The sequence below is a fragment of the Camelus bactrianus genome, chromosome 4, assembly GCF_048773025.1.
Source record: "Camelus bactrianus isolate YW-2024 breed Bactrian camel chromosome 4, ASM4877302v1, whole genome shotgun sequence".
Classification (NCBI taxonomy): domain Eukaryota; kingdom Metazoa; phylum Chordata; class Mammalia; order Artiodactyla; family Camelidae; genus Camelus; species Camelus bactrianus.
The window spans coordinates 75580888-75608139 of record NC_133542.1 but is presented as its reverse complement, the minus strand read 5'-3'; the positions used below and the strand labels follow the sequence as shown (position 1 = coordinate 75608139).

Sequence of the window (27252 nt, the reverse complement as noted above, 5' to 3'; positions counted from 1 at the left end):
GGAAGAGAGAGAGCGCCGAGCACGCAACCGGAGTAGCACTGGCTGGGTGCGCGAGGCCGGGAGGGTGGTGGCCTTGGGGGTCGTTGAAGGCTGAGCTGGCATCAGTCGTGCGGGTTCCAGTCCTGGCCCCACCATGGCGATGTGTGACTTTGAAAGGCCAGTCATCTTCATGACCTGCAAAGCGTGGAGGCATAGTCCTACGTCTGAGGGTTCCTGTGAGAATCTTCTGGAAAATGCACTCCCATGTTTGGTGTTCCACTAGGGAAGTTCTGCACTGGGTCTAACCTCAGTGCCTCCTGCTGTGATTTCATCCGGGTGTCACCGCCCTGTATGGACCTGACTCATCCTTGAGGATGCGGGTTGTCAGGCTCCCAGGCAGCCCCAGGGACCCTCACTCCTGGCACAGTGGGAGTATTGGTGTGTGACTTCCAAGAACAGGGTCTGGCCTGGCTCTCAGTTCGCTGGCTCTAGGGGAGGCTAGCCACCCTGTGGAGGGGTCAGCATAGCCAGGAACGGAGGCCTCCCCCGACGGCCAGCACCAACATGCTGGCGAGGGAGTCCTCCAGCCCCAGGTGAGCAAGCCTGGCTGATGCTTTGACAGCAAGGTCGTTAGATTCTGTGTCAGACTCACGTAGCTGAGCCGCTCCCGGACTCCTGCCCCATAGAACGCTTGTTGTTTTAAGTTGCTAAGTTTGGGGTGCTTTGTTACACAGCCATAGATCACTAATACAGGATGCTTTCGGAACTGAATGCACAGAAAAGAGCCCATAGGGAGAATATTCTGGAAGGAAGAGCAAGTGATAAGGAGGGGTCCAAAAGGCATTTTAAAAAGAATCCCTCAGCTCAGCCTCTAGAAAATAAGATCAGTTTCTGGGGGAGGGTGTAGCTCGAGCAGCAGAGCGCATGCTTAGTGTGCATGAGGTCCTAGGTACAACCCCCACTACCTCCTCTAAAAAGTAAGCAAATAAACCTAATTACCTCCCCAAGCCCCGCCCCCAAAATAAAAAAATTAAGATTAAAAAAAAAAGAAAGAAAAGAAAATCAGTTCACACGCTGTGACAGGAGCCAGAAATCTCATGCGATCAGCCCCACCAGCCCTTCTGCGCCCGGGCTCTCCAGGGTTCCTGCTGCAAGCCACATTCTAGACACGCAGAACTTCGTGGTTCTTGAAAGCACCCCCCTGCCTCTTTTGACCCGTGCATGTGCTGTTCCTTCTGCCTGCAGTACTCTTCCCACTTCTTGCCCCAGTACTCACCCCTCAGGCCTTACGTGAGGCCTCCCCTCCTACAGGAAGCCAGCCCTGTTTGCTGCTCCTGCTCCCAGGCCCACCCATGCACTCCTGCCCCCCGTGCTTCCCTCTCACACCCAGAGCTGTGAGCTCCCCAGGACTGGCACCTGTCCTGTCTCACCTTCTGTGTTCTGGAACCAGCACAGACAGTGGCAGGAGCAAGTGCCCTGGGGCCACCATAACAAATGAGCACAAAGGATGACCAAAAATGACAGAAGTTTAGTCTCCCAATTCTGGAGGCCAGAAGTCCGAAATCCAGGTGTGGCCGGGCCATGCTCCCTTCGGAGGCTCTGCGGGAGGGCCCTTCATTCCCACCCCTGCTGTCTCCAGTCCTCCTCACCAGGGGCATCGTGGCTCCTGTGTCTGCTCTGTCTTCTTCCCCGGGTCTGCCTCTCCTCTGCGCATCTCCTGTGAGGACGCTGGTCATTGACGATCTCCCCGTCTCAGGATCCTTAGCTTAATCACATCTACAAAGGTCCTTTTTCCCGTTCACAGGTCCTAGGGCCAAGGATGTGGATACATCTATGCAGCCCACTCTAGGCAGCCAGTGCACTAGACTCCCAAGAGGCCCTCCCACTGCAAAAAAACCAAACCTAGATTCTGGGATCCAAGAAGCAGGGGTCTCCCAAGACCTCCTCTGACCTCTGTCGGAGCAGGGGAGCAGGTGAGCAGTGAGGAGGCAAAACCGGCCCCGAGGGCAGATGCCCGCAGCTGTGCCCTGCGCTCTGTGCCTGTCACCGCACCTCCAGCTCTGTGGGGCCCCCACCGGCACAGCTGCGGCCTCTCCCGGCACCCTAGGTCAACAGGCTGCTCATAGATTAAGGTCAAGCAAACGTGAATTCAAAAATCAAAGACTGTTGCAAATGTTGACCACTATATATAAAAATTGATAAAAAAAAAAAAAACAAATGTTTTCTGTATAGCACAGGGAACTGTATTCAATACCTTGTAATAACCTTTAATAAAAAAGAACATGAAAATGAATATATGTATATATATGCATGACTGGGACATTAGGCTGCATGCCAGGAACTGACACATTGTAACTGACTATGTACATCAATTAAAAAAAGAGAAAGCCCAAGGTCATTCTCTAATATCCTCAGACCTCCTAGGAAATCAAATTACTGTAAAACTGAGCTAAAAATAAAAATAGTTAAGGTTTATTGATCAAAAAAAAAAAAGAATAAAATCAAAGACTGACAAGCACGTGAGTGAGAAAACAGAGGAACCCACGTCGGATGTAGGTCCCCATGAACCCTAGACCCTGGACTCGCCAGAGCAGCTAAGTGCAGAGAGAGGAAAGAGAGCCTCATGGAGGTGAACGAGCATCACCACTGCTGCTTCTGCAGAAGCTCCGTTTGTCACCTGCCCACGTGCTCTACCGCATGCAGGCTGATCCCTGGCAGTGTCTGAGCTCACTGTGGCTTGAAGGCCTTAGCCAGGATGTGCCCGGGAGGATATGGAGGGGAGGATGCTGCCCGGGGAAGATAGAGGTGCTGGTTGGGGAGGAGGTGGAGGATGGGGGTGCCGACAGGGAGATGGCCAGCCTGGTTCTGTCCCGGCCCCGCCAGAGCTCCTGGGATGTGGAAAATGTGCACTCCTGCCTGCTGGCCTGTCCATACTCCTCGAGGCTGATGGCTCCAGGCCCCTGAGTCCCAGCACCCATCACCCCGCTGGCCTGGGATGCCCTCAGCAGGTGATGAATTAAGATGAGTGTCTCCTGCCTCAGCTCCAAAGCTCTGGTGGCCCCCGAGGCCCCTGCAAGTACGCTCAGAGCCTTGGCTTTACCTTTCCCAAAGACAGGGGTCCTAGAGGGCTGAGGACCTCCGATTCCGGGGCAAGCAGGGAGATGGAATCGGCTTGAACAGGAGGAGGAGGGGAGCAGCAGATGGAAATGTCTCATTGCTCTTGGGTTTCAGTTTAATCAGTCACTACGAAGCTACTGGGATGGAATGCGATTACCTCACGGCCCTGCACATCCCAAGACACACACTGCCATGGATTACACACTGGGTACAGAGGCAGGAACACTTGGGTACAGAGGCAGGAACACTTGTGCACAGAGAAAGGCAGCATCTGAGCTGGGAAGCCCAGGAGGGCTTCCTGGAGGAGGGGGCTCCAGAACTGAATCCTAAAGGAAGCTGAAGGGAGCCAAGGTAAGGAGGCATCAGTCAGGAGTGGGCTTAGCAAGGACACCCGAGCCAGAGGCCGGGACCCACTCTCTCTCCCTCTCCTTCTCCTTCTCTCTTTGTCTCTCTGTAGGTCTCTCTCTGTTCTGATGCTGCCTGGGCCTGGCTGGAGGAGAGGGAGGAGAAGCCACCACAGACGATGCCCGGGCCCCTTCCTCTGCCTTCCCCACCACTCCTGGGTGCCCCTCGGGGGATGGCAGTCCTCGGTGGCTGTGTGGAGCTGCCCTCTGTTAAATGACAATATTCAGGAAAGGTGAGATGGTGGCTTGTGCAGACATGAACTGAACACAGGGCTAGTGTTCTCTCACTCAGCGCCAGATGAGGAACCCGGCAGGTGCCACTCCCTGGTCACAGAGTCAGAGACCCACGTGCTTACTCAGAGCAGAGGCGCCGACTTGCAGCTTCTCTGGACAAAGGCGAGATCAGGCACCAAATGGCAGACACCCCGATGCTGACACTTCTTGGAAAGGAGAGGCTACCTACCTCCTTGGCCTTCGACAGTCCCAACTTCCCCGCTTCCATCTCCCTCGGACCCTCGCCCTCCTTCACTCACCAACACACACAGGATTCAGGAGCGTCTGACCCAACCAGACGTGCAGGTGTTGACAAGATGTCCCAAACGCTTTGCGCTCGCTAGGCTGGGGCGGGGTGGGGAAGGCGGCTCCCTGTTGTGAGGGTAAAACTGGGACTGTGCTTTTTCATTATGATTTTTGGTTTTTATTTTGTTTTGGGGTTTTTTTGAGGGGGAGGTAATTAGGTTTTAGTTTATCTTTAGTGGAGGTACTGGAGGCTGACCCCAGGACCTTGTGCACGCTAAGCACTCACTCCACCACTGAGCTGTACCCGCCCTGCCGCTGTTAATTTTCTTGCAGCCCAGATACACAGAACGTAAAACTTACCATCGTAACCACTTCAAAGTGCACAGTTCAGCAGCACTAACTGCACTCACTTGGGTGTGCAACCAGCACCGCATTGATCTCCAGGGCTCTGCCGTCTTTCCAAACTGACACTGTCCCTGTTAAACACTCTCCCCCCACCCTTCCCCCAGCCCCAGCCCCACGCCATCTGCTTCCCGGCTCCGTGGCTCTGAGTCCTCTAGGGCCTCCCATGAGTGGGATCGCACAGGATCTGTCCTATGTCGGTGAGTTTCTCTGAGCACAGTGCCCTCCAGTTTCATCCATATTGCAGTCTGTGTCGGGACCCCCTTCCTTTTGAAGGCTGAGTTCTCCTCCACTGTGTGGTTGGACCCTGTCATCCTTCCTCTGTCCGTGGCCACTCGGGTGATCCTAGCTCTCAGCCACTGTGAGTGGCCCTGCATGATCAAGGTTGTACAAGCTTCCATTCGAGTCCCTGTTTTCAGCCTGGGATGGAGTTTCGGCTGGGCCATTTTGCTTGAGCCATCAGCACTTGAAGACACCCAGCAGTGCCACTCCAGGGACTTAATTGTGGAGGGACATTCAGAGCATGGACAAGATGCCCCATCAGAACGTTCAACACCCATTGCTTGCCGCACTGAAAACTGGGGTGGGGAGCTTGTTGTCCCTGGGGAGGGCTGGCCAATCGGAGCACGGTGGCACACTCTGCCACTGGTACCCGCTGGCTTGGCTCCAGGATGCCCAGGGCACGCTGTGGTGGATACAGAAGGAGTTGCGGAAGGACAAATGCCACAGTCCTGTTCTAAGGAAGGGAAGCTGTGCACGTATGTGGGTGTGTGCAAACGTACCGGGGCTGTTAATGCATGTGGAGAGCCGAGAGATCGTGTCAACAGGCTGCGCCAGGTTCCACAGAGCAAAGAGGGGTGAGGTGACTCCCTGGGGCATCTTGGCCTTGCTGTGAGTGTCCCTCCAAGTTTATCTGTTTGCAGTCTCCGTGGGATGGGGCTGGGTGGGCACACGAAGGGAAGACTCTGCTTAAAGGCTCTGGCCCAAGGTTCCTCCGAGCACGACCACAGGCAAATCAGAACCCGCAGATCCTGCCCTGGCGGGCGAGACCTCTCCCTGGAAGCTGCTCTGCAGGGCTCCGCCTTCCGAAGGCAGGGTCTCCCCAGAGGGCACGGTGTGGGGGCGGCACCCTGGGGACCCTGTGGCCCGCAGGACGGGTCCCTGTGATGCTGCGGCCTCGCTGGACTGGATGCTGGGCGCCTGCCACGGCCTCTTTGCACTTTGTCTCACCGGCCAGGCTGTGTTTCCCTGGGCCAGCCTGGCCTTCTGCCCAGGCTTTAAGAAGGCGGTGTAGAAACGGATGCGCCCTCAGTGCCAGGGTGACACAGGCAAGGACAGAGCTCTTGTGGACACTTGGGTGAGGCAGGGTCCAGGGCCCAGCCCTGCACAGGCTGGGTTGGCTGTGTCTGGGCAGGGCAGCATGTGCCCTCGGAGGCCCTGACCAGGACCTCCGCACACATCCCCCTCGCAGCTGTGGCTGTGGGCCTCCCCACTTACCCAGCGGCCGAGCCCTGCCGGCCCGGCGCTCCACAACTGGCCAGTGCCCTCGGTGGGGACTCTATTCAGGTGGCAGGGTCACCAACCCCTGCTGAGCAGACATGGCCCTCCCCCGGACACTGGCCCTTGGAGGGATTTCCGGGCTGAGACAGGCAGTTGGGTGGGGGGATTCCCTCCCCAGGGCTCAGGGCCAGGCAGATGTGAGCAGATCTACCAGGGCGTTCGCACCTCCTGGCCTGCGGCACCGCCCTCCCCCCACTACCCCGTGTCTTCAAGTGCTGATGGCTCAACACCCATCTGGGTAGGGGTCGTGTCTGCTGTGTGGCTGGTTTGACAAAATCCAGTGACCAGGCTCGGTGAGGGGGGCTCCCCGCCCACAGGTCAGAACCCCCAAGGGTAACTGGGAAAAGCCCCCTGCTGTCCAGGACACCCCAGGGCACAGAGAGGCTGCACGCCCGACAGACCCCACGGATGGCCGGCACAGTCTGGCTTTTTGCTGGGGGAGGTGGAGGACGGGTGGCAATCAGGGTTATTTACTCATTTGTAATGGAGGCACTGGGACCGCAGGTGCGCTAAGCAGCACTCTGCCACTGGAGCTATGCCCTCCCCGCCACCACAGACTTTTAGGGACCCGGGGAAGTGTTTTCATTTCTTTTCAAATCAGGAAAACATCGAAAGAAAAAAAATAAACTTTCAGGGTGGGACATTCGATCCACCTTATGCCAACACAGTCATAGAATATAATTTTCAGTGTTTTTGCAGAGGGAGGCGTCCACGGAGGCCAAGTGCTGAGGGCTCCACGGCAGCCTGGACACGGACAGAGACATGTCAGTGTGGAGCCCAGGAGGAAGGAAGGAGGAGGGGGAGGAGGAAGGGCAGCGACCGCCCGTGTGCTGGGCACCAGAGCCACAGAGCCAGTGCAAGAGCCCACAGCCTCGGTGGTGGGTGGTGGCCTCTGCTGTCCCCCAGCCTCCAGGGGGCCACCTGACGCTGGCAGCCGCTGGGGCCCAGCCCCCGGGCTGCTGCTCCCTCTGCTCCCGGCCCGTGTGCTTGGGAGACACTGAACCACAGCCTGTGTCCCAGCTCTGACCCCGTGCAACTGGACGGATACGTGGGGTGGGGAGTTCTGAGGAAGGGAACAGAGGCAGGAGGAGAGAAGCCCCTCAGACACCGTACCATCCCCAACACTTGGCACCATCTCCAGGACACCTATACCGTAGGGCCCACTAAGGGCCCGCGCGCTGCTGGCAGTCCAGGGATGACCACTGTGTGCCTCGCCCGGCGGCCAGCCCTGGGTGGGAGGGAGGCTCGGGTCAACTCTCAGGGGCTCTTCCCCGCTGGGGAGCGGAGAGAATCTGGGGCTCCCCTCTGTCCGTCCTCACGGTGGCCAGGGCTGCTTCCACTAGAGGGCAGTGCTGCCCGTCGGCAGAGGCCCCAGGCCGGCTTGGCGGGTGGAGCAGAGGATGCAGGAATACAGGGTGAGAGTAGAGGAATTGGCTGAACTCTGGGGAGGGGGTCCCTGGATAAAATCCAGGATCTCTGGTGAGATCTGAGCTTCAAAGAAACAACAGATGACATTTTTTAGTACAAGTATGTCCCCAATATTATATGGGATATACTTCTACTAGAAAAGTATTCCCTGCTTATCTGAGATTCAAATCTTACCCGGTGCCCTGTATTTTACTTGCTAGGCCGGGTGCCTGTACCTGGACAGCACAGGCACCTGCAGGGAAGGAATCCAGGTGGGGCTGCAGCCCAGCTCCGCATTCATTAGCTCAGTGACTGACATCCGGGTGGGTCACCAGGAGGCCGCACCTGCCCTACACAGTGGCTCAGGTGAATACTGGCAGTGGTGCTGGCGGAGGTGGGGCAGGATGGGTGGGGTGGCTTGGGCTGAGCTCCGGAAACTTGCCTCTGATCTCTCACCCAGAGGTAGCAGGACTCACTGATCTTGACTTAGGACTCATTTATCCAGGTCGGTGGGTGGTGAAGGGTGTGGTGAGAATCAAAGGCCAGACATCTGGGTCTGCTCAGTCTGGAAGGGGCAGCTTCAGTGGTAGTTAACGTTGTTGGAACTCTCTAGACTTGTGCAGTGCACAACCTGTGTATCTGTGCCTGGTAGTCGTGGGCAGTGTCTCTGCTTCCCTTTTTTCCACCTGCCAGACTTCTGCTCCCACCACTGCCCCTGTGCTCCTACAGGAGTGTTTTTGGTTATATTTAAGAGTTTAACTGGGTTGTGGGTGGAGATAAAGGCTCTGACTCACTCTTGCTCCCCTTGGGGAGTGCTGTTGTCCCGGTGCCATGAGGCCAACACTCCACACTCTGGTTTGAGTTGGGGGTGTGTGTGTGTGGTGTGTGTGCATACAGAGGGGCAGAGGCAGGAACTCAGACACACGACTCCCTGGAATGTGTTCTCCACCAGGAGAAGCGGAGAGGGCAGGACAGACAGAAACAGCAGAGGTCTGTGAGGCCTGTGGGCATGTTAGCTGTGTCCAGCTCACTGCAATGACCACTGAGTCCTTGGGTCTAGGTAACTGGAGGGCCAACCCTGGTCACCGCATAGGAGCAAACCAACTGTTCACACCATTGGTTTTTTCCCGATGGCCTCCGGAGTCCCTGGGGCCCTTTCTGTGGGAGGCGGGCCCAGCTCAGCAGGTCAGGCCCTCTGAGTGTCCCCTAGCCCCCCACAGCCTGGGAACTGGCAGCCCCCAGGCAGCACAGAGTCTCCTCATCTGGACTAGGAGTCCTCCGTTCATTCATTCGGGTGCCTGCTGTGGGCCAGACACCTGTTCAGGCCCAGAGCTGGAGCCGGGAGCCACACAGAGAGGACTCAGGGGCTAGACCACGGGAGTGAACCAATGTGAGGAAGCCGCCTGCTTCTGCCCACGGAGGCCAAGGGCTGCCAGGACCCTGGGACAGCGGCTCCTACCCCCACACACAGGCCGCCCAGGCCCGGCCTGGTCTGGGGGAGGACGAGGACTCCCTGTGATGCAGGAAAAACGGATGTGGGGCGTGAGGAGGGCCATGTCCCAGGTCTCGGTTGAGCCCCTGGGACGTGCCCTGCCAAGTGTGGATCCTTGGCTTTGCACAGGAAAGAATTCAAGAGTGAGCCACAGTTGAGTAAAGGTGGATTTATTCAGAGAGATCCATTGAAAGGCAAGAGAAAGGCCATGAGGTGTGGGGGTTGGGTGCTCAGATCAGAGTAAAAGTAGGTACACACTCCATAGACAGAGTGTGAGCCGTCTCCAAAGGGAGAGGGAGAGAGAGAATGCGGCTGTGCGGCATGCAGTTGCCAGTTTTTATGAGCTCAGTGGCTTCACATGCTATTAAGCGGAAGGACCAGTCTAACTAGCCGGGGGAAGGGGCTGGGAGTCCCAGGAAGTTGGCCATTTCCCACCCTTTGAACTTTTGTGGCCAGCCTTGGGACTGCCATGGTGCCTGTGGGTGTTTTTCACCATGGTAATATATCACAGTGGGCGGAGAATGAAGCTGGAGGTCTGCTAGAAGTGGCGTCTTCCACCATCCTGAGCCTCGAGGCCTCCTGGGGGTTGAATCTTCCACCATTTTGATGTTAACTGCTGTATCATTCCTTGAATGGTTGTGCCCTGCCCTCTTCCTGTCTCCCTGTCCCCCTTCCAGAAGCCTGTGTGGGCAGCCTCGGCTCACCCCAGCAGTGTGGCTCTGGGACTGAGAGGAAATGCGGCCGGAGGGACCCACGTCAGCTGAGGACCCCACATCCCACTGTGAGGGCCTGGCCTACCCCAGTCCCTTATTCCCACTTGACCAGGAGGGACAATGGTTGCCAGAGGGGAGAGGTCACTGGCCAGCAATGGCTGGCAGAACTCAGGCCTAGGTTTCTGCAGAGCGGAGCGCCCGACCTCCCACCTCCCACCTCATCCTCCCCACGGACCACCCTGAGGGAAAGTGAAAAATCTCACCCTAAACTGGTGAGTCTGGGTCTCCAGATTGGGTTTGCCGAGGCGCTGCCAAAGGCCCTTGCTGAGCACATCGGGGCAGGGCTCCGGCCTGGTCACAGTCAGGCCTGGGTGGGCGGGGGTGGGGGTGAGGGAGGATTCGGGAATTCAATTCAGCACACCCAGGGGAAGGGGAAGGGAGGCCTGGATAGCAGGGCCAAGCCCTGGGCCCTCCTCCCTCCCTCCTCCCTCCCTGCCCCACCCCCTCACAGTGGGGAGGGCACCCCTCCCACACACACCCAACCCTGGGGGTGCCCTTCTCTAGTGCTTGTTGCAGCCTCCTTCCCCGGCGGTGAGACAGAACAGAGAGGAGAGGCAGCCCTTCGGCCAGGAGTGGAGGAGTGGATGGCATGAGGCAGAGAGCAGCCTGCTTGGTCTCCAGCCGAGTGGCCCCATGGGCTGGCCTGGGGACCACTGGGGCAGCTGATCGAGTCTGGACGCCACCTGGGTCAGGGGTGAGGTGGCCTGAGGTCAGACTGCCCAAGGAAGAGCGGCTGACAGGCCTGGCACGCCACATAGCCTGTCTCATTTTTTTAATCTCACTGGGCCCCAGGCACCCTCCCTGTCCCCCCTGCACAGCTGGGGAAACTGAGGCCCAGAACGGAAGGGCCAGTGGAGGGCACCCCATGGGGGAGGGAGCTGGCAGGGCCACCTGGGTCTGACCCTGAGATGAAACGCCCACACCAGACCCCATCTCTCACTCCCTCTTCCCCTTCTGGGCCCCTGTTGATCCAATGAGGGGCTGGCAAGAAACATCTCCAAGGACCCACCGGAGCCCCAGGGTACTGGCTGATGTCAGAGGCTGGTGGGGCCGTCAGGGCACCTGGCTTGGGGGCCTCCACATGACATGAACCTTGATGCTTTTATGTCTTTCAGCCCCTCTTGTCCCCAGTTCCCTGCTCCCACCACGAGTGAAGCCTGGAATTTAGACAGACGCGTCGAGGGCACCAGAGGCTGTGCGCAGGGAACCCAGCTCCCCAGCGAGGCGGGGGGTGCTGCTGTGCAAAGGGCTTCACCCCGGACCTTCAGCTCTGGCTCCTCTTGGGGGCTTGGTGGCCCCTCCTCCATCCAATGGCATCTCCCCGACTTCTCTGTCGTTCTCTCCATGCTCCTCTGTCCCTCTGTCCGAGCCCAGAAATCCTTTTGGGGAAGTATCACATGGGGTGCTGCTTGCCCCTCCCAGACCCCCCCCCCTGCCCTGTGACCCAGGAGCTCCAGACAGTCCAGCCAGATGGCACTTTCCTGTTGGCCCCTAGCACGGGCTCCATGTCCCTGGCTCCCTGTGCCCTGGCCTGCTGGCACGGCCCTCACCCCCCACCTCCCTGGGGACTTTGTGGCCCCAGCACCACCAGGCGGAGACCCAGGCATCGGGCCCAGAGGCCGTACCTCATCTATTTTTAAACACCAGCCCATGAAAGATTCACAGGCTGCTTTATTTACTGGTGGCGGGATGGCGTTGGTGCCTGTGGCACACCCCCTAAGAGGTCTGAAAACACACAGGCCCAGACAAGCTCTGCCAGAGCGCCCCAGCGCAGGCTCCCGGGGGGCCTGCTGGGACGCTGCTCAGAGGATCAGAGGACCCCTCCCTGATCCGCACCCTCCCTCATCTCCGTGACAGCAGAGTCTTTCTCCCCTCCCTGGCTTTCCTCCAGGTCTCCATCCTGGGCAGGTCTGATGGGAGAGGAATCCACCTTCTCTGATCTGGGGTGCAAAGTCGGGAGTGGCCTCACTTCCAGCGAGAAGGGGCAAACGGTGCTTGCTTATCTTGGCTTCCAAAAAAGGGAGAGACTTGGCCCTTCCCTCCAGATGCCCCACCCAACCCAAGACAAACACGAGGATCTCAGGACCTCAAGGAGGCCAGGAGGTAGATGGCTAGGTGGTCGGTCAGGCCCAGCCCAAGGGAGCAGTGCCTCGCCCCTCGCCCCTCGGCTGCGGCCTCCGGTGGCCTCAGGAGGTGGTGCCGATTCAGCCTTGATTGTGTCACCTGGTGTCATGTGCTGCCTGGCGGAAACCCAGCAAATGTCCAGGAAGGCTCTCAGCTGTCAACTGCAGGGTAGCCTAGCAACGGACCCGCCCAACATCTTTCCTGGCTGCTTGTGGGAACAGGGCCGCATCCTGGCCCATCAGACTAGTGCTTCTGGCATGGGAGGAGCTCAGAGGGAGCCCTAGTCTGTCCCTGTTGAGTTGTGAGTCACTGATTTTAGAGAAAATCTCTTTTCTCATATCTCCACCAACCTAGAAGATTCTCTGGTGATTCACTTTCTAGAAACAAAAAGAGTTATTGTTAGCTTTCCAAATAGGGCATTACCGCAGAGTATTGAATAGTTGTTTCAGACCCACACCTGTGGGGTCTGGGCCTCTCCTTCCCCTCCTCACCAGAGGGAAAGTGGACGTTTTCTTTCCACAATTCCCCGAGGAGAGGAAGGAACCGGGGAAGAAAGTGAAATTGAGCAACAGCCTGTCCGTCTGTCTGAGGACGCAGCAGCGGGGGCAGGAGGACAGGGCAGAGGGCAAGGCAGCCTTCCCCGGGCAGTGGGTGTGGGGTACAGGAACTGGGGTCAGCCGCTCCCCTGTCCCCTCCAGGAGCCCTGATTTCCCATCTGTAAAATGGAGATGCATTTACTCTGGAGAGCTGAGCCCCGACTGCGTGCCAAGCATTGGTCTCAGGGCTGTCATACACCAACAATCAGAGCAGACGGTCCCAGAAGAGCAGCCGTGGGAGGTGGGGAAGGACACCAGAGACACCGACCTACAGACGAGTAACTGAGTCACAGCAAGTGCAGGAAGAGTGAGGCAGGAGAAGGGATGGGAGTGAGGGGTGGCGCCGCCTGGGCAACGGTGGTGGGCTGGAGCTAGGGGACCAGAAGGGAACCCTTGGGTAAAGCAGCTCTTTCTGCACGCCAGGTTGTGAGGACTGGATTCCATGGCTCCATGAGGACCGTCTGGGGACCTTCAGCTGAAGGTCCTGTGAAAGCTGCTCCAAGAAGCCCACCTACAATGCAGTCTCCCTGCCAGGACACCCCTGCAGCACCGCTGCTGTAGAACGTCCACATGACCCCCCAGCCTCCTCTCCCGAGGCCTCGCTGTCACCCATCCTGGGAGCCGTAAATCTTGCAGCCAGCCCAGGGAAGAGTGGTGCCAGCGCCCTCTAGCCCTGCCCCACCACCCGGGTCTCTCGGGCCACCTCTGCAGGGGGCAGCAAGGTCCTGTTCCAAGAGCTGCAAAAGAGGCAAGCTGGTCTGTTTGATACAAAACGATGACCAGACGGATTTGGAAACAGACTGAATGAAAGAATGCTCTGATAGGTTTTGCTGTGAGACGCTCGCAGGAGTAACACAGATGAAACGACCTCCATTTCTGGGAAACGCGGAGAACGTTTGTGAGTGGACTACTCCACCAGCAGCAGGGAAATCCCACCTCCCTTTGGGCCCTCTGAGGCCCCCATTCACCCCATGATTGAAGCTTTTGTACTTGTCAGCCAAAGTAGCAGTTCTAGGAGTGTCAGTGAAGTATTTTTGTCACAGATCACCTAGGCATCTGAAAATGGAAGGAGGCCAGTAATAGAATTCTTAAGGCCCCAGTTGCTCCATGCAGGTGGCCACTTCCTAAGTTGCAGTAAACACAGGACCCCAGCCCACCAGCTGGAGGGGGCTTGTGCTGAAAGGAAACTTGGTTTTATAACTTCAGTGGGCTCTGAGACCTGTTGGCTCTCCCTACAGGGGGTGACCTGGAGCACCAGGAAGGGTGCTCCTCTTCCAGGCCGGTGTAGCTGCACCTGCCCGGCCAGGCTTGCCCATCACTGAGGCAGCGTACACAGCCATCTGATATCTGCTCTGTCCGGGCGCAACAGGAGCGCCTGAGCCCCTGGCACCCAATGCCGGCAACCCCAGCCTCGCCCAGAAACACTCCTCGAGCCTACTCAACACGCCCCGCTCCCCTACCGGTGCGCCCATCAAACTCCACACGGCAAGAGCTCCCCGCAGTCGCCAGAGGGGACTCGAAGGGGCAGGCGGCCCGTCCAGGTGGCCGTTGGTCACTAGGGTGCGGTTCAAGGGCCCCTTTATGTGACGATCCGGCTGGCACGGGCGGCCGCGTCCTTGGGTCGCCTTTGGGGCCGCGGTCTGGGCTCGAGGACGGCGCCGGGGCGGGGTAGCCCGGAGGTGGGGGACATGCGGAGTGCCACAGCCCAGGCGACCCCTGCACGGATGCGGGGGCTGGGAAGGGGCGCGACGCCAGGAGCCGGGCGGCCTGGCGGTGGGGCAGGGACAGTGTCGCGGGACAGTGTCGCGGGGCAGTGTCGCGGGGTGGGGCAGTGTCGCGGGGTGGGGCGGGGCCGGGTTGGGGGCGGGGCCGGTGACCGCTCGGCGGGTGGGGACGTCGCGGGGCGGGGCGGGGCGGGCGCACCTAGCCGCTTCCCCGGCGCGCTCCTCTGCCCACCAGGGCCGCCCCGCCCCGCCCCTCCGCCCTCGCAATAAGGGGCCCGGGCGGGGCCCGGCGGGGAGGAGGGTCAGCCGCCGCCAGCCCGCGGCCGGAGCCTAGGCAGGGATCCCGCGGCCCGCGCCGTCGGGGCTCCGAGGGCGCCGCCGCGCGCGTGCGGGCGGCCATGGAGCTCTGGCCGTGGCTGACCGCGGCGCTGCTGCTGCTGCTGCTGCTGGTGCAGCTGAGCCGCTCGGTCAAGTTCTACGCCAAGATCGGCCTGTACTGCGTGCTCTGCTTCGCAGCCTCCGCGGTGGCCGCGGTCGTCTGCCTGCTGCGCCACGGCGGCCGGACGGTGGAGAACATGAGGCAAGGGGTCGCGGGGTAGGGGGCGCCGCCCGGGGGTGGTGGCGGTGGCGGCGGGAGGAGAGCTGCGGGGAGCGCCGCGCCGCCGCCGGCTTCCGCTTCCCTAACTTTCCCTTCTCCTTTCCCTCCTTCCTGCCCCGCCCGCGCCTCTCCCGGGATCTCGGACGCGCCGAGGGGAGAGCGGATCGGAGAGCGCGGCTGGGGAGGCGGCCGGGGAGGGGCAGGGGTCCCCAGAGCCGGCGTCACAGTGTCCCCACGCCCTTGCCCGGAAGCCCCGGCCCGGGGCGGGCACGGACGGATTTGAGCAGTTCTCGGCCTCGGCGCTGCCCCTGGCTTGCGGGGTATCCGGCGGCTCTCCGAGAGGAGCGCGGCCCCGCCAGGCTGGCGGAGGCCCGGTCCTGCTCCACCGCGGGGAAACCGAGGTCAGGACGGCCGGGCTCGACCCGGGGTGGGCCTCCGGAGCACTGCCCCGCCTGGACCCGCCGCTCAGAGCGTGGGGCGGCCCTTATCATCTCTCCAACGGCCCTCCTGCCCATCTGCCAGGTGATGAGCGCACCTGGGCTTTCCTTCAAGGCAGGTTCCTCTTCTCGTTCCTTCCTCTTTGGAATGTGGGCTGGTTCCGCGCTGGGGAGGGTGGGCGGGGACTGTGGGCCCTTGGGGTCCAGCTTCCAACGGTGGGGGACGGGGCAAGAGCAGGGTGGTGGCTGGGATTTCCTCTAGACACCCTCCAGAGCTGGGGAGCTTGGAGTTGCTGCGGAGGGGTGGGGTGGGCCCGGATGGGCTGACCAGAAGACTTGGGGGCCTCTCTAGTTCAGAGGTTAAGGGGGGGCATGGCCACTGAGAGGGGGACTCCTTGCCCTTTCTCCCAGTTTCCATTTGGGAGGGGCTGTTGCAAACATTTCATCCTGTAGCTTTTGCAATGATGCCTCTCAGCTGTGGCTTGGTGTGGGGATACAGTGGTCCCTGAGGCCCTCACCACCCGTGTGCTTAGAGGGCAGTGGGTGAGGGTTCCTGGCTTTCCGCCATCTCTGCCCATGTCCCTCTGAGCAGGCTGAGGCTGCCGGGACTGGCCCGCACTTCATGGGCCCTCCAGGCAGCCTCACAATCGCCTTTCAGGCAACTATGGCTCCCGTGGCACCAAGAGTGGGCTGAAGGACTGAGAGTGGGGGGCACCCATCATGGCCCCAGCCAGCACCCCAGGAAACACAGACCCCACGGGCAGCCCGCTTGTTTCCCTCCTAGCTGCTTCCCCAAGCGGCCTGCCCTCCAAGGAGGAAAGGAGAGGAGGAAAGGGCTCCTCAGGGTTGAGCCCCCACCTGCAGGGGTGTCCGGGGCTGCACATACCTCTGAGGGCCCAGCCTGAGATTAAGGTCCTGGAATCACCTGCCAGCAGCAGGCTCACTGCCAGAGTCTCTGCAGCACCTGCTGGGGACCGTGCCTACCATCCTCAATTCCAGTCTCCATTTCTGTCTCCTGAGCACCCACCGTGCACCGCAGATGCCTCACCCTTGGGAATAAGGATGATTATTATGTGTCCATTTGATAGATGAATCCGAAATTCAGAGAAGCCGCTTGAAACTCTGGCCTCCAAGGAGGGGCGGGGAGAGGGTGAATGGCAGGATCCCAGAGCTAGAAAACGGTGGACCCAGGATGCAGCCCCACTGAGAAGGATGCTAATGTGCCCTCACTTCATTTTTCCTCTGTCTCACCCAGCTCTGGGGGCCGGGGGCAGTGCCATGGCCACTGCAGGGCTAGAGACCAGGCTCTGGGGAAGTCCTGAGTTCTGGGAGGGGCCGCTTTGCCTGCCCCTTCACTTTCCGGTCTTCCCCCTGAGCAGCAGCCCCTCCCCATGATGGGGCTCTGGGTGGGCACCCAAGGAGGCCTTGGCCATTTCAACTCGAGTTCTGTGCGCCAGGAATTGATGGGAATGGAGGAGCAGTGGCAGGTGCTGTTGTGCCCAGGCTGAGGGCAGAGGCCAGGGACGTCCCAGGCTGGCGGTGCCCTGCGTGCTGGGCTGCGGGGCAGTAGCAGGTCACGTTTCCTCGCCCTGGGAAGTAGATGCCCTTACACCCATTTGACAGAGAAGAAAGTGAAGCCCAGGGAAACCGTGTGTCAGAATTGGGTTCGGCTGCAGGATCGGGAAACCCAATAATAGTGGCTCAACCAGGGGAATTTACTTTTTCATGCATCACAGGCGACCAGAGCAGGGGAACCTGGGGCCACGGAAAGTGTCCTGCTCCTTGGTACCGCGGCCCCGCCGTTCTCAGGGTCCAGCATGCTGCCACTGTGGCAGGGCCTCTGGGGACTGAACTGCATGTTCTGCATCCACCCTAGTGGCCGAGACCTGGGTGACAGAGCGAGGCTGCAGGGAGGCAAGGCCGTGAGGCAGTTGGTCTGCGAAGCCCACACCCACTCAAAGCATCCAGGACCCGCACTCTTTCAGCCAGAGACCGAGGGGCTGGTGGATGCTGGTGCTGCCAGCCACTGTGTGGTCCTGGGAGGGGTGCTTGGATGGGGACACCAGGCAGTTGGGGAGCTGCAGCATCTGGGGGCTGGCCTGAGTTCCTGGTTTCACAGGAGAATCTGGCCTGGTTTGGTCGGGGTAGGGGGTGAGGGGCAGACCCTCCCCCCTGGGGGTACTTCTGCAGGCCTGGCAAGCAGAGCTCCTGAGATGCAGACTGCTCGTTCATGAGGGCTAGGGGTGTGATTACTGCCCCCAGGATCCAGCCCCCTGGCATTCACCCCACTCCCACACCCCCCTTGAGACCTCTGCGTGTCTGCACAGGCTGGAAGCCCCCAGCTCCTGTCCCCTCCTGTGCTCCAGCTCACACAACACTTGGAAAACATCCCTGGCCTGCCTGCCAGGTGGCCTTGCTGGGGCCTCCTGTTCCCTGGGCAGATAGATGGCTCTCTGCTGCTCTCCTGGAAGGGCCAGTGAGCTCCTCCCTCTGGGCCAAAGCCCATGGGGTCTGGCTGAGGACTGGCACCCCTTGGCCAGAACAGCTGGGTCTCCCCAAGAGCCACCAGCCGGAGTCCAGGGGCTGAGGGCAAAGGGCAGCGGGTGGCCCAGACCTGAACTTGAACCACCGCCCAGGGACCTGGAGCAGGTGCTGGTGGGGAAGGGGCCTCTTGCTTTCATTGACTTCGGCTTCTTTTCTGCGGATGTCATCGTCCTCACAGCGGCTGTTCCGTAGGTGTCACAGGCGGTCTGGCTTCATCTCAATCAGTTCCTCCACGCTCTCTCTGTTTCACAAGTGGAAACGGAAGTTTGGGGGGGTCAAGTGCATTGCCAAGGTCACAGCTGGGGAGAAGGGAGTCAGGACCGAAATCTGGGTCTGTCTGACCCCGGGCTTGGGAGGGACCCAGGTGTCCTCGGGCCAAATGCAGATGGGCCGAAGAGGCTGGCTGCCAGGAGCCAGCCGGGGCTCCCTCGGGCTCCCAAGAATCTGTGACATTTGTGGCTCTCCCTTCTAGGCTGGAAGGCTCCTGAGAAAGATTTAAGAAGGGCCAGGATGTCCCCTTAGTTAAGGAGATGGCTGCCCCCATGGACACTTGGGAAGGGCCTGTTCTGGGGGGCCGCCTGCCTTACCACAGAGAGCTGGCGCCGGTCAGGCAGCTGCCAGCTATCAGCAGTGCTTCTAGGCGCCTCGGGAGCTCGGCCCAGCCCTGCGCTACCTGCCCTTCAGGCCGCCTTGGCTCCACCTCCTGCTGGCCTCCCCTGGGGAGGCCGGGGGCATGAAGCTGGGGGCTGTAGGAAATGGGACAGGGGCCAGATCTGCGTGCGCATGTCCCTGGCTAGCACCTGTGGCTCCTTCCCCAAGCTTTGGGGCCCTGGCTCCTTGGGGGAAAGAGGGGGCAGCCCCCGGCCCCTGCAGCTGGAGGGAGGGGCACCGGTGCCTGGTTGGGTGTTGGGGCACAGCGGGGCTGGCGTCAGGATGGGGCCTGGGCTGGGCAGGTGGGGCTGCCTGGAGATGACGGCTGCTTTGCGCCTCCTGCCAAGAGAGGAGAACGGAGCCACCTCCAACCTGGCCCGGGGTTGGGCGGGAGCCAGGGGTGAGGGGGGCCTCAAAATGAACTGTGACTCCATCCTGCACCCTGGAGCTGTCACCGCACCTCCAGCAGGCCCTCAGCCTGGCGTGTTTCACACAGTTTTCAAAAGCCAGGTTAAGAGGTGGTAGGCTCATCCTGGTTTTCCTGCTGTGTGACTCTTGGCAAGTCACTTAACTCCGCTGAGCCTTGATTTCCTCATCTGTAGGGTGAGGAGTGGGGTTACTGCCTGAACAAAATATGACAGTTCCTGTTGAGCCCTGGGGGGCCTGTAGTGGGCGTCCAGCCGATGCGGGGCTGGTGCCGGCCTGGTCTGTCCCCCGGCAGTCAGCAGCTGTGCTCCGGGCCGGGACAGACTAGGACTAACCGGCTCTCCTGACTCTCCCTGCCTGGGCGCCCAATGCAGCTGCCCCTGCAGGAGCCCCTGCAGACTAGGTTTGCTTCCTTCCTCTTTGAGGAAACAGTGTTAAAATGATAATACGTACTTTCCACCACTTCTACAGAAAGCCACGAAAACCTGGGGGCCTCGGGGAAGGAAGGGCGGGTGCCCCGTGCCCGCCGCCTGCGGGGAGTTGTCTGGTCGCCTGGAGGGGCAGCCCTCGCCTGGCTCTGCTCCGGGACGCGCCTTGCTTTCACAGCTCACGGTGGTCACACTGGTGGCTGGATGTTCCGGTTTGTCTGAGTGCAAGTCTCTATAAAAGTGCAGAGAGTGTCACCATGGGAACCTCCGTCTCCTGCAGCAGGTGGGGCGGCCCGGGTCTGCCTGTCCCTGCCGGAGCCTTTGGCCCTGGGGGCCTGGGCTCCGGCTGCGGTGGGAGAGGGCCCTGCTGGGTCTTTTACGTGGTGTCTTTCATGGTTCAAAATAACCCAAAAACAACCCCCAAAACCCAGTATCCAATTGACCCCTTAAATTAGACGCAAAAAGAAAATATGGAAAAGTCCCACTTGGGAATGGCTGCCTAGCACTGAATGTACGTAACGCGGCTGAGCTGTCGCATAAATGGTTAAAAGGATACGTTGTATGTTATGTATATTTCACCACAGTTCAGAAAAAAGGAGAAAGAAAAGGAAACTGGGCCTGCAGATGCCACTGCCAGGGAGAGCCGCTGTCCTTTGCAGATGTGGCCCGACCCTTACCCGTGAGCTTGGCAGGGAAGCTGAACGATGTGTCCTTATTAGAAGTGGTAGCGATGGCCCCAGCAGTAAATCAGCACAGATCTTTGCTATTTTCTGCAGCCCTGTTTCTCTCTCCTCTCCCCACGGGGGCACTTGGGTGTTTTCAGCTTTCCCTAATTCAGACCACACGCACGCCCGCCTCAGCACTGCTTTAGGGTGAATTTCTGGAAGATGGTTGCAGGTCAGAGGGACCGGGTTTCTCAGCGCCTTCGCCAGGTGCCGCCAACCCGCCCTCCAGAAGCCTCTGCGGTTTCTCACCTCCGCTAGCAGCCCGAGGGCCGTCTCCCGACTCCAGGCCCACGCCTGCCACTGTCGGACTCTGCCCCGTGCCGTCCGAAGGAGAGGTTTGTTTCACGTGCGTGTCTTGGATTGCCAGGGAGGTGGCGCCTTCCCCACGCCTCTTGGACATTTTTCCCGTTTGTGAATGACCTGCCCATGCCCCCTCCTCGCCCCCTCCCATCCTCATGGTGACCTGAGGAGCTGTCTTTTGCAGAGAAGTCCTCCGAGGCTCCCTGGGTGAGACAGAGCGTCCAGCCTGGGGGCCACAGAGCAGGTGGGGACAGATAGGCAGGTCTGGCCCGAGCTGGCGGAGGCCGGCAGGGCTGAGGAAGGAGGAAGCCCTGGCTCTCAGACCCGGGGAAGGGTGTCTGGTCTGATGGTGAGGGCAGCCCAGGGTTTGCTGCCTCCTGGAGCCTCAGTTTCCTCACCTGCGTCGTGAGATGTGGGGAGGTGTCAGGCTTCGTGAGCCTGGCAGTTGGATGAGAGTCTGCCTTGCAGACACAGAAGGGGCAGATCCTATAGGACTGCACTCCCGGGAGGGCCCTGGGGGGCTCAGCTCCACGGAGGCAGGAAGTGGATGGTGGGGCCAGGCTGGGGGAGGGTGGGGAGAGCGAGTGTTTAATGGGGACAGAGTGTCAGTTTGGGAAGGTGAGAGTCCTGGAGACGGATGGTGGGGGTGGTTACAACAGCGGGGGTGCACTTAATGCCACTGAACTGCATCCTTAAAAACCCTCGAGATGGTCAGTTTTACGTTGTGTGTGTTTTATCACAGTCTGAAACACTGAGTCCGGCTTTGGGTCAAGGGCCTGGCTCCGAGTCTGCTCTGCTGAGGGTCAGCTCTGGGCCCAGGCCGTTGACTTAACTCCTGGGATGCAGTGGGAAATCCCTCCCTTCCAAGATCAAATGACCGGGGGCAGGGGGGGTTGGTGCAGGAATCTTCAGAAGTGAGACAGTTTTGGGTCGGGTACCCTTGGGTCACTGGCCGCACACCGTCAGCCTCCTGCCGCCTATGGGACGGGAAGGACCCCGGGTGCCCCGCTGGAGACACAGCAGTGACCTCAAGCCGCAGGCTCTGCTACCCCTCAGGCTGACCCCTAATGGCACCTGTCCTGTCCCAGGTGTAGGCGGCGACCCCGCAGAACAGGGGGCCGGAGCCACCCTTCCTGCCAACCAGCTGCCTACGGACACTGTGTCCCATGGACACACCCAGTCACGCCCATCCTGCGCTGCTGGGCTCCTCAAGGTCACGAATGCCCCAGGGCAGCCTCCTGCCGGAACGGGCCCCCACACATCCTGGCGCCACTCCCTTCTCTTGTGACCTCCGCGTGTCTCTGAAGGGGCAGCGGTGGGGGAGGAGTGCGAGCTGGCCAGGCCGGTCTCACCAGGGGTGGCACCTCTCAGCTCCTTCAGCTCTTTGTGAAGGTCTCCGCCTGGGACTGGTGCTTCCTTCCTGGGGTGGCTCTACCTCGAGGGGCAGTCACTTCCCGCGGGAGACGCGGGGGACGCGGGGGCCTGGCCTCCGCTGCAGGGGCTTCTCCGTGTTGGGTCCTTCAGTCAGAGAACCAGACCCAGCCTGACTCTGGGGGCTCTCGGCCTCCTGCTTCGCTGCCAAGCAGGGGTGCCGGCTGAGGGCTGGACAGGTGCAGGCCCTGGAATGAGGATGTGGAAGGAGGCACCCCCACCCCTTGCCTGGGGCCAGGCCCCCGAGGCCTTGCTCCTGAGTGTCCTTGTTTAAACTGTATATTTCAGTTTGCAGCGCTACGCTAACTTCTGGTGCAGCACAGTGATTCACTTATACGTATATGTGTATTCCTTTTCAGACTCTTTTTCATTATAGGCCATCACGAGATAATGACTATAGTTCCTTGTGCTGTACAGTAGTAGGTGCTTGTTTCCTGTGCGTGTCCTGGACCTTCCTGTCGATGGTGGGGTGGTGGGAGGCAGGGCCACACCGGCTGTACCATTGAGAGGTTGAGGGACGGCACCTGAAGGCACTCAGAGAAGGCGAGCTCAGGGTCAGGTAGCCAGCTGCGAGGGTGGGCCAGAGGCCTCTGCTGTGTCCCTGTCTCCGGTCCTGCACTGAGATGCCCCTGCCCCGGCCTGCGGGCCAAACCTGGGACACACGGCCGGTAGCGGACCTCTGCTCACTGGCCGCATCTCCACTCTTAGCATCATCAGTTGGTTCGTCCGGTCCTTCAAGTACATATACGGCCTTCGCTTTGAGATAAAGGGCCGCCAGAAGCTGGAGGAGGACCGCTCCTGTGTCATCATTTCCAACCACCAGAGCATCCTGGACATGATGGGTAGGAGGGGCTGCAGAGGGCTCAGCCCAGGCCCCCGGCCAGCGGGAGGCATGGGCAGTGGGGGGTTGCTGCTTCAGGGAGGGGGAGCTGGGTCCAGATGAGGGGATGGGGGACAAGGAGGCTGACACTAGGACCTGTGCCTCCTCAGGCATGGGCCTCAAGCTGGGTGACAGGCGACAAGGCTGCCTGTGTCTGGTGCCGGGCACCTGGCTCTGCCACTCATGGCAGCCAGGAGCCCTGTGAGCACCCTCCCTCTGCAGGGAAACTGAGGCTCAGATGACGTGCCAGCTAGCCAGCCATCAGGAAGGCATGACTCAGCCCAGGCCTGTTGGGGGTCAAGGCCCAGGGCTAGCTTCCTCCTCCCTCGGGAGGTGGCTACCCTGCTCAGAGGCTATCTCTCTGTCTCTCTGTCTCTCCATGTCTCTATGTCTCCATGTCTCCCTTCCTCCCCTGCTCTGCCTGCTGTCCGGGCGCCTCCCACAGGCCTCATGGAGGTCCTCCCGGATCGCTGCGTGCAGATCGCCAAGCGGGAACTGCTGTTCCTGGGGCCCGTGGGCCTGATCATGTACCTGGGGGGCGTCCTCTTCATCAACCGGCAGCACTCCAGGACGGCCATGACCGTGATCACCACCGTGGGCGAGCACATGGTCAGGGAGAAGGTGAGTGCCGGGGAGCTATGAAGCAGCAGGTGTCAGAACAGCCCCAAAGTGTGACTCCCTTTTGGCAGAAAAAAGGGCATTATTGGGGGAGGGTATAGCTTGGTGGTGGAGCACCTGCTAGCATGCACGAGGTCCTGGGTTTGACTCCCAGTACCTCCATCAAAGGAATAAATAAATAAACCTAATTACCTCCCCCACAAAAGAATTTTAAAAATTACAAAACTTAAAAAAAAACAAACAACAACAAAAAAAGCGCATCCTGGGAGCATCTCTGTAAACTACATCCAGAAAAGTCGGGTGGTGGTGTCGGCTGAGAAGTGGGGCTCCTGGGGGTGTGTGGCCTCCCTGGGGCAGCCCCCGGGCTGTGGGGTGCAGCCCGCCCCAGCTGCTTTCTGTCCCCTCCACAGCTTAAAGTGTGGATCTACCCCGAGGGCACACGGAACGACAACGGAGATCTGCTGCCTTTCAAGAAAGGTGCCTTCTACCTGGCAGTCCAGGCCCAGGTGCGTCAAGGCCGCGGCCTCCTGTGGCCGCAGGAGCTGGGAGCATGTCCAAGTTGGCTTAAGGCTGAAGGTGACCTCCTGGCCAGGCTGGGGCCACGGGCGCTCAGGGACCACCTCCCACTGGGCAGGCAGCAGGGCCTCCCTACCCCTCTAGCACCTGGTCCCTAACCTGCTAAGGAGGGCAGGGCAGTCCCTTGGGCCCCTTTGCCCACTCTGAGCCTCAAGCTGGCCCCTGCTCAGGCCCAGCAACCAGCTGGAATAACATCACCACTGTACCCGCACCTGGCACTCCAGCACCCCACTTTCTAGCTGGCCTGGCAAGGGCCCTGCAGAGGGAGGCTGGAAGGGAGGCAGAGGCCTGTTGGCTGGGCTCTCTCAGGAAGGCTGTGCCAAGTTCAGTTCAGTCCCCCCGCACCCCTAGCTGGGGCGGGGCTGGGGAGTGGGCAGTGGGTCCAAGAGGGGCCTGTGTAGGGGACGTGTGGGGCCAGAGCTGGAGGTGGGGCAGCGTAGTGAGCTGTGAGCCCTCTGCGGGGTTTTGTATTTTCCCTGTCCTTTACTTCTAGGGGTGCAGTTTGTCCTAGAGGTGTCCTGGGGTCTGAGGGTGATGGCAGGAGGGGCTGGGGGCACATCCATCCGTGAGGTGGGGTCTCCTGGTGGGTGAGGGTGCCCTGTCTCGCCCCGTCGTGTGCTGGGGGATGCACGCAGAGGAGAGCCGTAGTCTGGGGCCAGGGAAGGGGGCCTCATCCTGCCTGATTAGCCAGGCTGGCAGCTGGGCAGAGCTCTGCTGGTTGCCTATCACCTGTGACAGGTGGCCTCTAGCGCCCCCTGGTGGTCCTGAGCAAGGCCAGGCGAGCCGTCCTTCCAGAAACTCGAGCAAACCCAGGGAGGTGAGGGACCTGGGGCGTGGGGTGGAGGCGCCCCAGACTGGGGGCAGGTGTCTGGGCTCTGATCCCAGTTCTGCCCAAGCAGGATTCTCCCGCCCTCTGGGTCCATGCTCCCTCTTGCTGAGAGGTGGAAGACACCCCTGCCACTTGCTGGGGGCTGATGTCATTTCCCTTTGCTGGTGGAGGAGGGGTCTTGGGAGAGGAGAGGAGATACTGAGGGAGCTGTGGATGGGGGGGAGCAGGCAACGCAGTCTCAGCCAGGAGACTGGACGTTTCCTGTCATCCCCCCCACCCCGGAGTTAATGATTACCCCTCGGTGCCATTTTTGACATCGGAATCACCACTAGAGTCACCACTGGACTTGACCCTAGTGTCTGCCAAGAACAGCAGCAGGCCTTGCCCCCTCCCCTGGCAAGAGCTGCCTCCAGCCTCCCTGGAACAGAGGAGAGGTTGGGAAAGGAGAGGTGGGCAGAAAGACCTCAGCAACCTCCAGCCAAACTGGACAAGGGCCTGGGTAATCTTAGGACCCAGCAGGGGAGGAAGACATGAATCAGATGGATATGTGCGAACCCAGGAGGTCTCCCTGGAGGAGGGGGTACTTGAGTGAAAATGTGTAGGATGAGTTCACGGAACTCTGGGCCACTCAGGGCATGAAGGGTGTCCCAGGCCCAGGTTGGTATGGCTGGCTTGCAGTCACAGGGACTCCTGGGACCTCCCCGGGTGCTGTGGGCAGCCACAAGGCGGGAGCAGGCAGGTGGCAAGGCAGGGCTCTCCCCGCAAGCTCGTCCTTGCGGGTCAGGGTGGCTTGGGGGTGTGCCCCAGTCTGTCCTCAGGCTGCCATGTCTGCTGCCCACAGGTGCCCATCATCCCCGTGGTGTACTCCAGTTTCTCCTCCTTCTACAACACTAAGACGAAGCTCTTCACCGCAGGTAATGCCCCCACTGCCTGAGCACACACACGGGCTGTCTGTTCTCAGTTGCTGAGACACCCGCGCCCCTAAGAGAATAGTTCCCGCTTCTGGGTGGTGTCTGTAGACCCCTGCCACTCCACGACCATCTCAGGAAGGAAGTCGGGGGGAAGAGCTAGGGTCCCAGCAACAGGCCGTGAGGACACTGAGGCTCCCACGGGTGGACTGGGTGCCCTGGCTCACACACTCAGCCCAGGCCGTGCACACCACTCAGCAGACTTGAGGTGGGGTCTTTCTGAGCCAGCGCATCTGGGCCTGACTCTCAGGGGCAGCAGCCTCCCAGGTGCCCCCATACCCACCGGCCACAGAGCTCGGGACCTCCCTCGCCTTCCCTCCAGACTCCACGAAAGGGCACCTGGTGCCCAGGTGGGAAGTGGGGGTCCGGGGTGGAAGCTGCCTGCCCCCACACCTGAGACCTCAAGGCTGTCTAACCTCACTGTGGAGGGTGGGAGTGGAAGGGAGAGCGGGTGCTGCCTGGGAGCAGGCAAAAGGGTCCTTTTTCCGGGAGGAAATGTCCTGTGCCCTGGGGGCACACACTGGCCCAGACCACTGAGTACGTGCTGGAGGGGCTGGTGTGTGATTGTCAGGCGTTTTCAACTGAAAGCCAGCCCCCTGGGACCAGGGTATCCAGGGAAGAGCCCAGCCCTGCCCAGGCCCTCGGGAGGCTCCACAGGGAAGGCAGGTGGGCGGCAGAGGAGGAAAAGCTCCCCAGGAGAGCCCCTAGACTGCTGACACCCCTTGTCCCCCAACAGGGACCATCAAGGTAGAGGTGCTGGACGCCATTCCCACCAGCGGCCTCACTGTTGATGATGTCCCCAAACTGATGGACACCTGCCACCAGGCCATGAGGGCCTGCTTCTTCCACATATCCAAGACAGCCCAGGAGAACGGGGCCCCTGCAGGGCCTGATGTCCGGCCAGCCCAGTAGCCAGGGCCTGGGGCAGGGCAGGACCTGTCCGGAGAATGCACAGAGGGACCCCGCCCACTGAATAGCACTGTGTCCCCTCCCTCGGCTCCCCCACTTCCACTCAGGCCCTGGAAGCAGGGGGCCCCTTCCTGTCACTGGCCTCAGATCCAGGCCCCGATGTCCCTGTAAAGGAGTCAGCCAGAACCTCCCGCGGCTCTGAGGACAGGGCCTCGCCCACCCTTGTGCCCCCAGGGTCCACGTAGGAGCGGGTCTGGGCCCCGGGGGGTGCGGAGGGATGCTCTGGGGTCCCAGCCGCGGCCTGCGTCAGGCTCTCAGGGAGAGACGGGGGCTGAGGAGAGAGCAGGACACCTGGGCTCCTGCCACCTGGGCCTCAGGGAGCCTGAAAGCAGGGTCTGCGGCTCCCACCGTCCCCGGGGAGCAAGTCTGCTGAATCTGGACTGCGCTCCATCGTTGTTTTTTATAAACGTACTCTTGGAAGTGTTTGGTGAGTTGTGGTCCCTTCGAGGGCAGGCAGGGCTTCTGTCCGGAGGCGCAAGGCACAACCTGGGCAGCGCGTGGGAGTCTGCAAGCTGCCCTCCCCTCCCCTCCCCAGGGCACAGTGTGGGAGCCCCCGACCCGCCCCCCCTTGGCGGGCTCCCCTTCCAGGGGCTGCGCCCGCGGTCACCCTATGATACTTTCTTCCATGGGAGTCACAAGCATGCCCGGCGAGCTGGGAGACACTCGGATAGGAGGCTGGAGATTTGCTTTGTGGCTACTGGCTTGGGGCGGCGGTAGGCGGCACCGGAAGAAAGGTGTCTCTGTGGCCAGTGTCACGGTCACTGAAACCACCTGC

General features: G+C 60.6%; 1 protein-coding gene and 1 long non-coding RNA gene across 2 annotated transcripts; both read left to right on the top strand.

Annotated features, from left to right (window-relative positions):
- Window positions 1-9595: 9595 nt before the first annotated feature.
- Window positions 9596-11899, top strand: LOC123617121 (uncharacterized). Its single transcript, XR_012506614.1, has 3 exons — window positions 9596-9865; window positions 10158-10347; window positions 10769-11899. It is a non-coding gene; the product is annotated as an uncharacterized LOC123617121 (long non-coding RNA).
- A 2442-nt stretch (window positions 11900-14341) lies between these two features.
- On the top strand, window positions 14342-26900 carry AGPAT2 (1-acylglycerol-3-phosphate O-acyltransferase 2). The gene is made up of 6 exons (XM_074362559.1): window positions 14342-14677; window positions 22346-22479; window positions 22963-23138; window positions 23546-23641; window positions 25382-25454; window positions 26245-26900. Exons 1-6 carry the CDS (start codon window positions 14496-14498, stop codon window positions 26418-26420), a joined length of 837 nt encoding a protein of 278 aa, XP_074218660.1. The 5' UTR covers window positions 14342-14495; the 3' UTR covers window positions 26421-26900.
- Window positions 26901-27252: the final 352 nt, after the last annotated feature.